The sequence below is a fragment of the Larus michahellis genome, chromosome 15 (genome assembly GCF_964199755.1).
Source record: "Larus michahellis chromosome 15, bLarMic1.1, whole genome shotgun sequence".
NCBI classification, from domain to species: Eukaryota; Metazoa; Chordata; class Aves; order Charadriiformes; family Laridae; genus Larus; species Larus michahellis.
Genome location: NC_133910.1, coordinates 10,165,634 through 10,183,372, shown reverse-complemented (window position 1 = coordinate 10,183,372; position 17,739 = coordinate 10,165,634). Strand labels below are relative to the sequence as shown.

Genomic DNA, 17,739 nt, shown 5'->3' with positions numbered 1-17,739 from the left:
GGCGTGAGACCCTGGGCAACTGGGTTGAATCCCTGCCTCTGCTACAGGCTTAGAATACAACCTGATGCTTGGTCAAGGGAGTTGCCCAATTTTGCAGTCAATCATGACTTCTCATTTCAGGGCCTGGAAGAAGAAACATGGAACCTTATTTTTGGAAGTGCTGAAGACTAAAGAGCTGTGCTCTGAATATCAAAAGTTTTATAGCTTACTTATCACTAAAAATTAAGGCCTAAGCGGCTTCAAATATGTTACTGAGAATTAGTGGGCACTTTATTTTTAGGACTCACTTTTACATCTATAAAATGATGATAGAGATCATCTGACTTCACAGGTGTGTTGTGAAAACAAGCTTGCTAGTGTTTATAAAGTACATCCTTGTTACAGTAGTGAGTACCCAGGCTGGTCCAATACCATGTGAATAATTTTGCTTTTTACCAGGCTTTGGATTGCCCAGAAAATAAGGTTGGTGGACAGACACACTGAACACTAAAGATAAAATATTGAATTGCTTCTTAATAGCTGAATAACCTGTGTTTTGTATGCTGAATGAAGCTGATCTCAAGACGGTTTAGAGTGAAAATTTATTTTATAAAATAGCTACTTAGGATAAAATAAAATGCTACTGGTGCATTAAAACATCATAGCGAAGTGGAAGGTATGTTAATGTGAAACATTTGCCAGGTTTACTAGTTCAGCAGCTTGTAAGAGACTGTTCTGATTTAATTTGTTTTCTTGTATTAGAGGCAATGAACTACATCCCCTCAGTTCATGATTAAAGTCTGATATGTTTAAAAGCTTTACTGCTCAGGCAGCTGTCATTCAGAGACTGAGTGATGCAAAATGAGGCCAGAAAGACTGGATTGCCTTGGGTTTTCCAGAACAATTTAAAAGAAGTTGGAAGTTTTTTTGTTTGGGGTTTTTTTGTTGTTTGAGGTTTTTTGTTTGTTTGTTTCAAACCGGAGCAACAAAAAAGCAAAGCCTTTGCAGCTTGGAGTCCTGTCTTTCCAAGTACTTGGCTGTGATCTCACAGACGCACGTGTGAGCCGAAAGTTGCTTTAAAATGGCCACTGCCAAAATGAGCTATTGGTCTTCAGGTCTCACGAGACAGATGTTCACCACATATATATATAACAATTAATATTAATTGGCCTTTTTGTTCTATCAGCAAGGAGACCCAGCATGGGAACTGTATTCTTTTCTTCAGAGATGATCTCTGTTACAGGACTGTGGCACAGGGGCTTCAGATGCTTGCCCTTCTCTTGCCAGTGCAGTAGCTCTTTTATGGGGCTGAGACTTCATAATAATTTATTTAAATTAAATCAAAATACATAAACTTACCTTGTTTCCAGGAGTCCATGGGTAAAAGTTCTGATGGGAAATCATACGTGATCACTGGGAGCTGGAATCAAAAATCTCCACACTTCCAATTTGTAAATGAAGAAACACCAAAAGGTATGAAAATTTTGCCGGATGTTGTCCCTAGCCAGGGCAAATTGCTGACATAGCGGGTATCGGATCAATTGACTTTTCTTTAAGATGAATCCCGCAAAAAGACTTTCTTCATAGTATGGGATATATTCTCAGAAAGTAGGATGCCAGATGTAACACAAAAATCCAAAGGAAATAGAAAGCTAGAAGAAAACCAGTAATAATACCTTGTAAGAAGAACTGTATCCCAGTACAAGGGCGTACAGGTGTGGGGACAGGAGGCAGATGCTTTGCACACCATTAGAGCTTTTTAAGAATCCCATTGAGAATTGCACTAAATGACTGTTGCAGATTCCTTCCTTGCTTAGTTTCTGTGGTCAGTGCAGATTTTCTGAATCCAAGTTTTTAATTAAAAAAGAAGGATTCCCGTACCTATGAAAATGAAAGTTAAAACACTTCCAACTGTAATCTGAAAATAGCTGATGCTGCGTTGCTCTCTTGAGTCCTGCAACAGATCTGTCATTACTTCTTTTAAGATGTCAGATGAATTATCATCTTTTCAATCTATTGTCACAGTTGCATGCCAAAGGTTGGGGAAGTTAATGGGAATTAACTGGGCAAAGTCATCAAAGTCAGCTGCTGGGTACAGCTGGGTACAATCTGCTGCTAGATTGAATGTCATCCTGCCTAAAGGACACAATTTATCGTTCAGTACCAGAAGAGATCTCAGAGGTCACCAAGGCCAGTTGCCTCCTTTTGGAGCATCATACTGTAGAGTCAATTTTCTGAATCTCAGAATACGAGCCGAGATGCTCTTAAATGCTACCTTTAATATGGTGGGACTTAAGTGTTGTCTCAGTAACGTCTAAAAACAAAAAAACCAACTAAAATGTAGTTAGCCTAGATGGCGAGAGATCTGCTCTGTAGAGTTAAGTATTCAGATCCCTTATAATGTTTAATGAAGATTTTTGATACATTTTAGTGGGATTTGAAAAAGCAAAATTTTTATTCTCTTTAACAAGATCATTCTCTTGGCTTGAAAACTTAAGTTTCCATATTCCCTAGTGAATACTGGATAGTCATCTTATTTTCTTGTTTTGAAAATTCTAGGGATTTGAGATGTTAATTTAGGGGGAAAATTGAAATCTGCAAAAAAGTTTCTTTCGTTGTTTCATGTTATTAGGAAAAAGGTTAGAGAATATTTTGTTTGAAATATTTCTTTTAATACTGTCACTTTGTTTTCTTCCTCGTAGATAAAGTATTGTTCATGACGACCGCGGTGGATTTGGTGATAACTGAGGTTCAGGAACCTGTTCGATTCATTCTGGAGACTAAAGTCAGAGTTTGTTCACCTAACGAGAGATTGTTCTGGCCCTTCAGCAAACGTAGCTCTACTGAAAACTTTTTCCTAAAATTGAAACAGGTAACACTTTAAAAATAAATAAAGAAATAAATGAAATCTACAGTTAATTTGGGATTTGGCAAGGTTGTTTTTCAAATGTAACTGTGGTACGGTCAATTATATTATTTTGAGACTTGAGAAGTAGGCTTATGGTATAATGCTGAATAAATACAAATGCCTTGGAGGTGAAGATGAATTGCAGTTATTAGTGCCTCTTGGCAGATCAGGATTTCACTATGTGTTTTTCTCCTTATTATTGGTAAAACACGTACTAATATAATGTTCATATTTCAACATTTTGCTCCTGAATCAAAGAGGTACAATAAATGCTCTTCAATTTTAGAAGAACTGTCCTGTTGTGGTTGAAAATATTTGACACAGTTATGATTTAGCAACAATTTAAGATTTATTAATGGCTGGAGGTACATCAAAAGGTTGAATTTTAGTGACACTTAATCATTAACCAATTTAAGGATTAACAAGGTGATTCAGTAGAATAATTAAACAGTGACTTAATAACAGATTAGAGAATGACAAGATTCACACTAACTTACTACAGGGCATCCTAAATCAAAATACATGTACGTACGTATGTGTAAACAGAAATCATACAAACACACCCCATTCAAGGAGCCGCACACACACCACCCGAGTCTTTACTGCTCAGACCAGGGTCCCTTCGCAGTGGGTGACCCCAGTGAGCCGATGGGTGCCCCTTTCAACTTCCCACACACGCACACAAACAGAAGTATTTGGATCCACTAAAATATAGAAACCCACACTCGTGAAGGCTAATGTGTGTCTTCAAACAGATAGGTAGAGAGGTGAATGAGAGAGGCTAGTCTATATTTAAAATTTCCCTTTTTTCGAGTTTAGAGTAAATACTCAAAATGCATCGTCATTCCTCGATGGGCTGTCATTGAGCCCCGAGAAGGCTGACTTTGCCCTGGCCTTTGGTTATGCCTGAGCGATGTCCCACCTCAGGGGAGCTGCTGGTCACAGCCCACTGCGATCCCGGAGAGCTCAAAGGGTCTTGCTTGGAGTCGCTATTTATAGAGTCCGAGATAATTGGCTTTTGTGAGGTACTTTTCCATTTTGTCTCAAGTTGGACAATGAAATATTCTGTTGCTTTCCGCCAGTTGCGCAAGCCCAAAACTTGCTAGACTTTTGAAGTTCTGGTATCTTCCCCTTTGGGACACGACCCAGGTAGGGGTGTACCAGGCTGTTGGGGGTGATGGATGTTCACTGCCTTTCCCCAGCCACGTCTGATTTACCCCAGCATGGTCTGTGGCCCAGGAGGGAGAATCACACCCAGCACCCAGTGGCACAGGGAGGATGGAGGGTGTTGCACCACCACACCTTCATTATTCCAATTGTTGCTGGCTATCTAAAGTTCCCATAAAAGCTGGATGTCCTCATTTCAAAGCAAATTTTGACAGCTTTGATGAGGCTGCAAAGTTATAGAGGCTTGTGGATTTTCCAGCCAAACCACAGAAATAAAAGGAGCAGAGGATTTATCTGCAAACCGGGGCTATAATGACAGTTGCTTGTGTAAGGGTATAGTAGGCTGAGTATGTAAAATTAAGGGTTAAGATTTAAAAAGGCTTTAATGTAATCCTGGTGACATGCTATCCGTATGTCACTAAATTGATTTTATAATACAAATCCAGTATTTTATTTTTTTTTAGATGAGCAAACATCTACTTGAAATTAGAAAAAAAAACGTATTTTTTGTGAAAGTCTATTTTCCCCCTTGTACATGGCTGGAAGCAGAGATTTCACACATACCCAAAGTTTCCCCTGGGGGGAAAAAAATCCAGGCAACCACAAAAAAATCCCTAGAACTTGTTAAAAACTTTTACTGTTTTTTTTTCCAACTTACTTTTTTATGCTATCTACTGTAAAGGAAAGGATTATTTCTGTCCAGGATAGTCATAATAACAGTGCAGGGCAATAACTTGGTCTTAAAATAATGCTCGAAAGTTAAAGGTCCAATTAAAGAGATGATGTACTTGAAGTAGCTGCCATTCTCCTGCTTTAGAAATTATTGCTCTGAAATAAAAGTCCTGTTTAAAGAAATGGAAATATGTAGAAGCAAATAACAATGTGGATGTATGCGCTCTCTCAAGGTTTAATAATTCTGGACGCAGCCCAAAAAAGCAAGGTTGGAGTCCTGATTTCTTGATAAGTGTTCTTTTTTTTAAAGAGGTTTTGAATAAGTAAGAAGCTTTTCTTAGTTCTTTTTGCACTTGTCTTAAAAGTGCTAGCAAATAATGGCATCTTGGTAGTAACAAAGATGAAGTTCACGAAGGATTCTTTTTTGTGTATGTCCCATTTTTTATATAAAATATGAATACATGTTTTGGAAACTTTCCTTCAAAATTTAAGGTGGAAAAATTCCTCATGGATGAGATCAGCCTTTTAATTAAGGATATTTTTGAGCATGGAGATGTTGAACAGTTAAGACCGTAGGGCTATAAATATTCTACAACCTCCAAAAGGTGCTTTTCTGTTTGGCAGTTTAAAGGAAGCTTATCTTAGTAAGCTAATTCTGTATCTTTTGTCTTACCAAATTCACAGGCATTGTGACTTATCTTAGCTAATTCTCCTTTTTCCACAGCCACTGTCAGGTTATCCAACTTCCAGTGTTTACTAATGGAAGATTATAAAAATTCATAGTGGAAGCAACAAATATAGAATGTGCTGCCTGATAAGCCTGGAAGGGAAACCTGTTTCTATGGAGTCATGATTAGCCTATTAAAAATACAGCTGTGTAGAATTGGCTTATCTTACTTTGGCAGTGTTTCTTTATTCGGAAATGGTGAAAGCAGAGGGATTTTATTTGCTCAGATTACATTCAGTGATTTAGTCATTTTTAGTTTTGATGCATTTCTCTTCATTTTTAATACTCCACAGGATAAAATTGAGCCCTGGGAGCTTAGCGTAGAGTATAATTATAAATCTTATTTCCCTCTTTTCTTCACCTTTGCTTTTTTACTCTCTATTTTTATTCATTTATGAAAAAAAAGTTCTAAAAGTTCTTGGACTGTATTAAAATTTTAGAACTACTTCACAAAGAAAAATGTTCCTTTAAAGGAAAGGAAGATATCAAAGCATTGCAAATTAAGCAGAAAACAGAACCACATGATAGACTTTGGGACTCAACAATTCGTGTTTCTGCAGCAATGTGTACAGAGATATGACTTGGAAGCATCACTAAAGACGATTACCATGATGGGAAAATAAATACTGAACAATTTTTGTTAGAACAGATAGTCAGATGTTCATGTCTCTGGCTGCAGCACGCTTATGCTTGCTCTAGGGCATCGGGGATAGAAACACTTGCAGGTCTGCCCGATACAGTCAGAGCTGCAAGGACTGGACATTCCTCCATGCAGAATGTGATGAAAATTGTTTCTCAGCTCTCCTATTCCAGAAAGAGAAGGTCGAGCCTTAGGAAGTCATGAGGGTATTCGTATAGCTTTTCTCAGTAAAATGAAACTTCTTGTTCTCTAGATAAAGCAAAAGGACAGAAAGAATAACTCGGACACGTTATATGAAGTTGTGTGCCTAGAAAGTGAATCGGAGAGGGAGAGAAGAAAAACAACAGCAAGTCCTTCTCTTCGTCTGCCCCAGTCTGGGTCACAGGGCTCGATGATTCCTTCTCCTCCCGAGGATGATGAAGAGGAAGGTAAGAGGAGGATTGTATGCTTTTTGTATATTTCGAAAGAAAGGGCAGTCGGTAAATGACATAGTTATGAACCATGTCAAAGCCTTTCCAGTCAGAATCTGGACTACTGATGTGGTTTTTTTCTTGCTTTAACACTGCAAGTATTCAATAACCAGTACCCCCACATTCCTGGATCGGCCTCTCCCTTGTCTGACACTTCTGTGCCTGCGCTTTTCTCAGCCCAGGCCTCATGAAGCCTCCAGTGTGATATATTTGGAACAATGTGAAAAGAGGCTGCTAAAAATTTGGGATTATCATATAGCTTCTGCCCCTCCCTGAGCAGCTGGGAACAGATTTAAGAGTAAAAATGAGAAGCTGATATTATTTGGAAATACAAGCAAGCCGCATGTTTTGGTGAAGAGGCCAGTATAGACATCTGTAATGCATAAAACTAGACCAGGACCTGCCCAGCTTGAAACTTAATGCATTTTCAGGATCTTTTTTTCTGCTTTTTAAAAATTCTCTTAAACCAAAATACGAACTAGTTCTGAGTGTATAAACATCTGGCCTTACAGCTCTGAGCTGCAATGTAGATGGCTTGAGTATCTGCTTTTCCACTTTTTCTCCTGGCTTTCTATGTGGCCTTGGGTGAATTTTTTCACTTCTGTGCTTTAATTTCTCTTTTGGGGCGGGGCTGAGGGTGAATGAGGGGAAGGTTGCTTTGAAAATTAACTCCTTTGTGAAGTGCTTTCAGTAGCAGTCTCTAACCAGTATGCTAAACCCCAGTGGTATTGTTTTCTAGACCAGGAACGTGCATATCTTTTGTTTACAGTTGACAGGACTTGCAACATTGCAAGAGTTTGTGGGCAAGTTCAGGTGTCAGCTGAGAAAGGACAGACTTAATGAAAAAGAATGTATTTCCCCAATAATGCAAAACCAATGTTGACTACTTTATCAATGAAATGTAGTTTCTGTATATTATACTTGCTGTGAGTGTTTAAAAATACCTGGGAGTAGATCAGTTAGTGTCGGTTTCAAAAAGATTTACTGTGATTATGCTAATCCTCCCCCTCCACCGCATTTTTGAATGCATTTCGTTCAAAAAGCTGTTTAAGGCAAGGAAGTTATCAAGAAGTACTAGGTTTCAAAGTAAAAGTACAAAACAGTTAAAATAAAATACCTTGTGGACTTTCATAGATCTGCAACAACATGGGAAACCTGCAGTGGAACTCTCTTGATTTTATTGTCTTTTTCGCTTTTATATTATTGTAGCTTTTCACATACGGAAAGCTGTGCTATTTGAGAATTTTTGTAGTCTTCCAAAAGTTTGGGGTAGAATAATAGAATTCTTATGTGAGAAGGGACCTCTGGAGGTCTCTAATGGTGCCTCCCACTCAGTTGAATCCAGCTGGATTGATTGGTCAAGGTCTTGTCCTGTTGTGTTTTGACCATCTCCAATGATGAAGTTTCCACAACCTCTCTGGGCGCTCGTATCAGTTTGGCCACCCTCATGGTAACTTTTTTTCCTGATTTTTAACCAGAATTTCACGTGTTGCTGCTTGTCTTCTGTCTCTTGTCACGTCACTGTGTGCCTCAGAGAAGAGTCTCCTTCTGCCTTCTCTGTGAGCGCACAAGCACTGCATCCTCAAAGGAGGAGTTCTTGCCACACACCGATACATTTAGGAGAGCAACAGTTAAATCTGTAAAGGTAGATTAATGGCGGTTGATCTTAAAGCATCTCCTCTCTTCTGTTGGCAGACAATGATGAACCGCTCTTAAGTGGTTCTGGAGATGTTTCCAAAGAGTGTGCAGAAAAAATTCTTGAGACGTGGGGAGAGCTGCTGTCCAAATGGTAAGTGGCAAAATCACATTCTGAAAATTGCAATTCTGAATATTCTCAGTCTGTTTGCTCCTTCTGCTCAGAAATTTTGTTATTTCTAGAAGCCAGTTGAGATGAGATTAGTATGGATTTAGTCCTCTCTCATCCCCACAACACCCCTTATTCCTGGCTTTGTGTTTTCTGATTTCTTCAGAGGGTGTTTTAAGTATTTTTGTTTTTGAGTGCATACTTAAATACTGTATAGGAATTCACTTATGCTGTATCTTTGAGTGGTTCTCTCTTAAATGAGTATTTTACTTATCTGTGCGTTTCACTGGGATTTTGTTAAAGCAAACCCTAAGGTAGTAAAAAGAAAATGCAGCTCTTCCTTTCTCTCTCTTTTGCGTAGATCGCTTCCATTCCTCTTTGTAATTCTGATGTAGTTCACAGCCAATTTTTTGTGCAGCTGTCATGTGTTAGTAACTGTAGCTTAAGAATATGGGAGATTTGTACTTGGATAGCGAAGATGCTTTTCCTCCCTTATCTAAAGGAAGATGGCTCCAGAGCCTGCCAAGAAGGAAGTACATGAGCTCTTCTGGTTTTTTTCCTAGAAAATGCCGATTTACAAGGAGAGTGTTTTTTTGACAGTCAAGTTGCTAATGCAACACCTGTCTTCCTTTCATGAGGGATCTTTTATTCATCTTGAAGTAGCCTGAGCAGTTCGAAGAAAGTGATGCTGATTATTGCAAAATTCAGTATTTTTTTTTTTTCCACAAAGGGGGATGACAGGCACAACATCAGATTGAGCTCAAATATGCTACGTTTTGACTCTGACTTTAGCTGTTGCCTTCTGCTTCCCAGAGCTGCTGAGGAGCAGGGCAAGGGGGTGTGCAGCAAATCAAAGATCTGACCAGAATACTAGAACTAAGGAGCAGGACGGCAGAGATTAGAATAAGTCAGGCAGTTAAGATGATGTGTGACCTCTTAGCCAGGATTCTCTTTAAATTAAAGTTGTAACAATTTAGCTTTTTTAAAATTTATTTTCTGCAATTACTTGGTATGTATTTGAATAAGTACTTTTACTTTCAGTTTTGCTTTAGTTTTGCACTAATATATTGTGCTAATTTAGTAGGAAAGCAGACATTAGATATGGACATAATTATAAGAAGGGGAAGGCTGTGGTAAAATGATACATGATCCCTTTTGTCTCCCTCTCCCGGACTTGTAGAAACATCTTTAACAGATGAGCTCTGTGCATCTGCTGCTGTGAGAAAGTTTCTTTCAACTTGAATTTTTTTGTAATTCTTCCAAGGGCTCAAGGATAATTAAGCCACCTGACTCCCATTGAAAATGTTTTGGCAGCTCTAAGAGGATATGAAGTGCTTCTGTGCTAATGCTGGCAACAACTTTAATATGTGTTAAAGGGCTTTCCTTCTTAACTAAAAACGAGTATTTGGAAGTAATGATCCTTGAGCTTTGAACATAAGAGGATTGAAAACCATAAAAATCAGAGTTCAGGTAGTTTCATACTAGTTTTTTTAGAATCCTGTAATTAGATTTGTATAGCAATTAAATATGCAATGGTATTCTGTGATTTCTAAATAATATTTGGCGCATATTTCATAACTGCTGAGTCACACAATTTTCTCATTTCAAAATAGTTTGGAAGAATCCGGTAGCGTGTGGCTTTTAGCCTACAGCCTTACAGTTCATGGCTGTATTCATTGGAATTACTGTTGTACTTACTCTCATCCAAGATTAAGGCAAAGCAGTTTTATAGGCCTTTACAAAGAATTTGAATATTTTGTATGTAACAAGTAATTTTCTAGAAATATTTTTATGTATTTATATATTATAAAGGTCTATAAGTGTATATATATGAATATATAGATATGTATAATTATTATGCAAATATTTTTTTAATGTAGTTGATTTTGTTTAGAGAAAGCAAAGTGAAGGAGGACATTATAGTACTAGGTTCTGTGCAGTATATGCTGCTTTAAATGTCCGCATTGCTGCTCTCCAGATTACTGTATTGGAACACTGTAGACTGGAGAAAGACAACAAGGAGTCACAATCTGTGTAAAATTATCATCCACATATCTGTTAGACTGTTAACAAACATTATTAAATACCAGTTTGTTGTTAAGAAGATAATGTGGCTTTGTCTATCAGTCCTCTTAATCATTTTTACCTAGAAGTTTATTTTCTTAGTAACTGCAGGAAAATTGTAATTTCTTTGATTTGAGGCCTCTGTCTTTTGAGGATTTTATGTGTGAGCCCTGAATGGACTGTTCAGCTTAACTTTCTATAACTGTGTAAATTATATGTGGGTCTAGTTTTTGCAACTTAGTGCTGTAATTTATGAGCTGTCACCAGTCTCACTTGAAAAAACTGTTTAGCTGGGACTAGCTTGTACAGCAGAAGCTGCTGAAATGCACGATGTAGTTAGATAACCATGCGAGATTTTTTGATAGCTCTGTTTGTCTGTCTTCTCTCCCGCCTTCACCTGGAAGGTTACCTGCCCACTCAGGCACAGAAAGTCTAGAGAGCAGTACAGGCTTCTGCAAACTAATTCTGATTTTGGTGTAGTTTGAGCTTGGAATCTTACACAGTGTGGTATCTGTCCTCCAGTGTTTTGGTTTGTTGAGTGTTTTATAACATATGTTTATATTATATTTAAATTTAATGGAAATCAAGGAAATAGTTTGGAAAGTGCTTCTCCAAATCTGTGGTTGTTTTCCTATAACTTGAATTTCATTTACGCTGGCAACATATGGACTGCCTTGAAATTCTTATCATTTGACATGTTTGATGTTATGCATCAGTTGTTGCTTACGTACTCATTTATTAGTATTTGGATAATAGTAACAATGCCTTCTCCTACACCCAGGCACCTCAATTTGAGCGTGAGGCCAAAGACGTTGTCAGCGTTGGTGAGAAGTGGTGTCCCTGAGGCCCTCAGAGGAGAAGTGTGGCAGTTGCTGGCAGGGTGTCATAATAACGATCACCTGGTGGAGAAGTACCGAATTCTCATCACAAAGGTAGAATGCTTTTTATCACTCTCCCTCCTCCCCCATCTCAATGAATGGAAATACAGAGACTTCAGAGTGTGTACTCCCTTGCTTAACGGTTCATGGGTGTATCTGAATGTAGCGTATCAAGTAGTGACTATAACTCAATTCTCCCTGCAAAAAAAAAACCTAACATGAAGTGTTAGCTGTGGCATTATCTCTACTTAGCATGCTTTCTTTTCAGTAGTCCTACTGCTGTTTCCCTCAGATGAGTTCTGAGTTGGTTTGTCAAAAATTAGTATTCTATTAATTGCTCTCATAATTGACAGTGAGGGAGCTCATTTCCTTTGCTTGTTTGGATTTCCTGAATTGAAAGCGGGATTTTACTGTATTGTCTTAACATTTATGTAAAAATCCAACACCAGTTGAAATTGCAGCCTCTTTTTGATAGAAAAAACAGAAAGCTTTGGACGTTTTTGCAGTAGACAGCAGTTTTTTAACTTCTCATCTTGAATGCTGACCTCAGTAACATAGGAAAAGAAAATAAGAATCATATATACAGACATCATTCAGTGTTTTTCAAAGTTTGAGAGTAACAAATGGGTCACAAAATGAAATGTCTCTTCCTTAATCAGAAAACCAATGTGTTAATTTGGATTTGACCATTATCTCTACAGATATGTTGTATTTTACTGCTTTCATCAAACATGCAAGTCTAGAAGGACTATATTAGAAATTATTAATGATGCAACTTTAGTACAACTATAACAGAAATCAATTATTCACCAGTTAAAAAAGCAAAACAACTGAATCAGCCTTTGTATATCTGTGCTCTGATGGCACAGATTCGCAAGGAGCAATTAAAGACCTTATTCTGAGGGCAAGAGGGTTCTGAAATTAAACTCGGCCTCTGCTGGAATCATGCAGGAAGGATCCTACGTGATTTGAATGCATCATGTTAGATTAGCTAAAAATGTTCTGCCATAAGTACTTTCACACACTTATTCAATATAGAAGAAACTTGATCTGAATTCCTTAATATTGGTACATACATTGTAGAGCTATAACTTGGATTTTGTGGTGAATAAATCATACAAATAATGTGGAGGTTGGGTGCTCTGGCAAGGAGTGTATCACAGTTACTCCTGTTGTGTTATTTTAATTGCCTAGTGAGTAGCTGACAGCATCACTTGTTTCTGTGTTTCAGTGTTTTGGTATCAGAATGGAAAAGATCTCTTTGTGGCACAGTTGGTGACACGTACTGCTACTATCTTTGTAAGCTAGAAAGGAATAGTGTAACATCTCATTTTAAAATCTGTGAAACCTTTCCACTCATTTACATTTGGCAGAGACAAAGGAAATAACCTGGATCTAATGTGTTGGAAGCATCTCTGGAGTCCAAGTAAAAGGGAGAGTAGGCTGCTCCAGCGCTGTGTTCTGCAGCAAAAGGACTGGCTATACCTGCAGTGGTCATTCAGCATAGAAACTAATCAAAGAATTAAACAATGAAAGAAAATGGGTACTGAATAACCATTTTCAGGCGCTGCTGTAATCATACGAGGTCTGTAGTATACTATCAGCATGCTATAATAACCAGCTCAAGCAAATGAAAATGAAGTCTCCTGTAATCTGGAAGTGCCATAGTAGACCATTACTGAGGCTGTTTCTGTTATTGTGACTTAAATGTAAATCGCATGAAAATAGGCCACGACTGTTTCTGTAGAATGGACAAAGATCGGCGCTTTGAGAGCAAAAGCGTCTGCTTGGTTCACAGTGGAACTGTGATTTCTTCAATCTGCAGGCAGTGGAAGAAGAGAAATGTTCCAAAAAAGGTTATCAGTGGCTGTGTGGAAGTACTAAAGATGCGAATAGGCAAAGAATACAGAATTGTTTGGGAGGCAGATGGGAACATGAATTCCAAGACATAGGAAGATAACATTTGCAGACCTGTCGTATATAGTATGTGATAATAGTATAATAATGCTGGATTGCACTTTGGCCTTCATTTTTTATTTTCATGTCTTTCATAGATTATTTGATAATTTTGGAGTTCTAATGTGACTAATTCTTCCTGCTCTGAAAATAGCAGCTCGGTTATAGTCAATATGCAGCGATGCACAGGAATGAACATGTCTGGGGGAAAAAGGAATTGTTATTTATGTGGATGCAAGGGTCCCTTGTAATATATTGCATTACCATCCTTGTAACGCTTTGCCATGTTTTGCATGTCACTAATACAAATTCTTCTCTGGCAATCATGCAATTATTTGCATTACCATGCACTGAGAATGGTTTATCTGAGAAGAACTGCTGTGGCGTAGTGCAGAAGCACAAGGAGTTGATGTAAAACCTTTGCTCTTCAGCGCAAGTAGGAGATGCAGTTAAGCCTGTTTGAGTACTCCTAATCCACTGCCCCTTCTCTCTTCCTGCTGACCTCTATTCCTGTAGCTGCAGTTGATTTTTGACAGGCTTTTCATGACCCCATGCGGCAGCACAGTCCCAAATTAATAAGGATCTATGTTGACAGCTGCTTCAAAAGCTTCTGGCCTCTTTCAGGGATTTTTTTTCCCTTGTGTGCAGGGTGTTGGATGCAGGAGCCCCAGTGTTTCTTCTGGTGTTTGCTTTCTGTGCAGTTCTGGCCCCTGGTGCTCGGTGAATCTGTGTTTTTTTGCTTTCTTTTGCAAATTAACTGCTGCAAGGATAGTTTCTTATGTACTGCTGATGTGTGGCTACTGAATGATTGAAAAGGAAATGTCTTCTGTTGTGTTCTACCACTGAAGGCTGTGTCTAGGTCTCTTCTTGAATCTGATTTGTGCTTTAAAAATGGCATTGAAACAGTGCCTCGAGGTGCGCATGTTGCATTCAAGTCATCACGACAGTATTTATTAATTATTTGCTCCTTATTTCTTTGATAAACATTTATCTGGGCTTTTGTACTCTGTGCTTTTGTTATTGCGGTGGTGTCTAAGGTTCACCATTGTGGTACTTCCACAAATGACTTTTGAGAATTTGCACACCATCTGTGTGCAATAATAAAGCTTTTAGCAACTCCAGATTGCCGTGCTCGTGGTGGGGAGTGTGGATGAAAGCCAGCCCAATGAATTAAGGTCATGTCCCTACTGGGGACAGAAAGCAAACTCTAGGTAAAGCGATCTAGACAGTCCCTTTGAGAGGCATCTGTTCCTGGTAGGACTTTGGCAATCGTGGTCACGGCTGTTAGTCTTCAGGCTTCTGGCCACCGAAAGGTAGGAGGAGGGATATGGGGACTCGCTCCAGGCTTTAATGGACACCTGCAGGAAAAATACTTCATGTTTTTGACAGTCATGGGTGGATGGAAAGTATTGTTGAGTAGAAAACTTGTAAAGCAAACCACACAGGTTTAAAAAAAAATAAAATCATGACACAAAGCAAAATGAACAATAGTTGCTTCTCAGGCAAGGTTTTTGAAAAGGATTAATACAACTAGTGAATCTCTCAGATCAGTGACGATCTCTCAGTGGAGAAGCACTTCATAATACCCAAATTTTAAGAACCTGACATTTACAATATTGAGGAGAAAATAAAACCTTTTGCATATAGGTCTGTGTGGGAGGAAAAAATGTTGAAAGGAAAAAACCATGAACTGTTGTACCAGATAAATACACTATATTAAGAAAATTACGACGTGAGAGGGACATCTTGTGGCACAAATAAAAAAAAAAAAAAAAAAGAATAAATAAAAAAAGTCCAGTGGCGGGAGGAGTATCCTGGGATGTTACCCTGGGGTCACCATTTCTGGTAGAAATTCTAGGCCTGGTAAGAGATTACTTTGTTCCAGTTTTCCTTAAGCAGGACTCTTGCTACCCACTTGCTCATCTTCCCACTTTTTTGTCTCCATGAGCAGAGAATTACAGTACACAGGAGTTCTACCAAATATACTCCTCAGTCTTGGTGCAAATGGTAGTAGTTTTTAATGAACAAATAGATTAAAATGTCACTACCATCTTTTGAGTGAATGTGTTTCTTCATCAGTGGCATAAAATCATAGAATCGTTTAGGTTGGAAGGGACCTTTAAGATCATCAAGTCCAGCCGTTAACCTACCACTGTCAAATCCACCAAGTGTAACAGTACTTTAGCTGTGGAGGGCTGACATTTATTTTCCACTTGTATCACAATCAGATTTCCATATGTTCATATAAATTAAGAACACATTTAATTTTCAGGAGTACACAGGGCCACAATTGTGTACGATCAACTCAAATGAAACCTAACGTAGATCTGGGAATCGCGGTGATCTTGCTGTCAGTGTGCCTGAACCTCTAGATCCCTTGTTTGATTAGTTTTGATCACGTGGTGATAAAAGTTTAATTATCTTTTACAAGCAGTAGTTTTCCCAAGAGTTCTCGTTGTAACTTTGAATGATTTCTTGAATACCTTTTAATAGTCTTAGATGAGGTCGAATTGTGTCGCTGTACAGGGTGGGAGAAGTCTCTACAACGCAGAAGTAGTTTGAATTTCTCACGGAGCTCAGCCACCTGAGCCGCACGTTGTGATGTCCTGGAGAAGTGGCTCTGCTGGGTGGGCTGGTGGCACTCATGCAGAGCGCAGGGGTAGCAGGTAGGGGTATCGCCGGTCCAGTTACCTCCCAGTTCCAGTTTAGACCCTTTGTTGGCCACTTTGGTCCAGCTTCTGGTGCAGGGGGCTTGAGAGAACAAACTTGAGATACCGCTGGTTTGGGCTGGGGTGCGTTAAGCAGGAGTAAGTTGGCGTGAACTTGGAATTGAGTTATCCCTCTCGGCTTTGGGGAAACAACAGAATGTCAGTTAAAGGCAAAACCAGATCTCTCCTGCAGAAATACTTGTCGGGTCGTTCGGAGTTAGGCTTGTACTTGTAATAAAAGTCTAAACATTGAGGAGCTTTTGGTGCTGCATCTTTTGTTTTGAAATTTCAGCAACCAGATGTTGTTTTGGTCGGTCTCACGATTTCCAATACTCTCTTGTTTTTATATATCTGAGATATATTTAAAGTTGAATGTATGTTGTTTTCTTAAGGATGTTTATAATGTGTCTATTCATGCCTAAGGATCTAGAAATACTATTTGAATCAATTGGTATGTAAATCATTCTCTGCTTTGGAAAGACAGGAGATCATTTCTCCAGCAGTAATTCAATCATAGCTTGTTTTTTGTATAACTACAATACCCTTGCCTAAATTTAATTCAAAGTTTATGTTTCCTAGCTACAGTTCTTCAATTACCATGAGTACAAATGTCATAAATTATAACAAAAATGAAGGACAATACTAAAGGGATCTTTTTGGGGGTAAAGATAGAGCGAAAAAACAAGTTTTTGTTTTCAGGCTTTTGCACAAGACTAACTAAAATTCTGCCAAGTCATGCTGTTGTCTAGCACAGATTTTTGACCAATACAAGTGTATAGTAAAATGGGGTTTTTTTCCTACTTCCAAGTCAGCTAAAATCCTGAGCACTGCAGTGTGTGATTGCTTTGAGATTTGTCCCTTTGGCTGCAATTCATTTTCCATCAGGTATCCCACAGAATAACAGACATGTAGCTTAGGTTAACTGAAACCTTGGGTTTGGTGGTTTCGGTTGAATTCAACGTGTGGGCTTACGCTTGTGAGGGGGCTAGTGGCACGCTTTCTTTTTTGACAAAAGGACTTTAATTGTTGCCTTGCTCCAGTCTCTTCTTACTGGTTTGGTCAGTTCAAAGACCAATTCCCGTAGTGCTGGGACAGCCCTAAGTCGTGCCAGGGGAGCAGTTTGGTATCCGGGTCGGAGAACGAGCTTCCACATACCATGGAACGTGTTTTCCGGCACATCAAGTGAGTAAAACACTCTAGACAAACAGCAAGATACAAGTATCCTGTGATGACATCTCTGCCTTGTATGCATCCAAGAGGTTTTTCTGGGTAAATATGCGTGATGGTATTAGCTTATGGTGTGAATACAAGTTTAAGTGCTGTGTTGTGGATCTCTTGCATGTTTGTTCTCTGGAATGTCATTGGGTTTTCTAGTTTGTCTCATTTGGTGTAGGTTGTTTTTGGGATTGTCAGTGATAGTGACGCCTTTGGGGTTTTTGTGTCTGTGTGCAGGAGATGCTTGCCTACCTGGGGCAACATCTGGACTACTGGTGGGACGCGGTTCTCGGCTTTGCCCTTGGTTTCAAGTGTCTCCTAAGCAACACAAACCACACTGGGGAAAGACACGTTTATTTCCAGTGTTTGCCCAAAAGGGCTGGGATGGAAAAGCCTTAAATTCTGATTAAACGTTTGAATTCCCATTCTCGCTTGGACAGCTGTGGTGTGCGGTGCAGAGAGGAGGCGCAGGGGGGTGTGGTGGGTGTCTGTCTGTCCGTCCGTCGGTCGGAGCAGGGCGTGGGTGTGTGTCTGTCCGCAGACCGGGCTGT

General features: G+C 39.0%; 1 protein-coding gene across 2 annotated transcripts in view; it reads left to right on the top strand.

Annotated features, from left to right (window-relative positions):
• Positions 1–17,739, top strand: part of RABGAP1 (RAB GTPase activating protein 1) — a 76,143-nt gene that overhangs the window by 20,039 nt on the left and 38,365 nt on the right. For both annotated transcript variants that reach the window (XM_074608950.1, XM_074608949.1), the window contains exons 9-13: positions 1,350–1,452; positions 2,682–2,851; positions 6,347–6,521; positions 8,259–8,352; positions 11,213–11,363. In XM_074608950.1, coding sequence (XP_074465051.1) covers positions 1,350–1,452; positions 2,682–2,851; positions 6,347–6,521; positions 8,259–8,352; positions 11,213–11,363 — 693 coding nt within the window. The remainder of the gene's footprint in view (positions 1–1,349; positions 1,453–2,681; positions 2,852–6,346; positions 6,522–8,258; positions 8,353–11,212; positions 11,364–17,739) is intronic.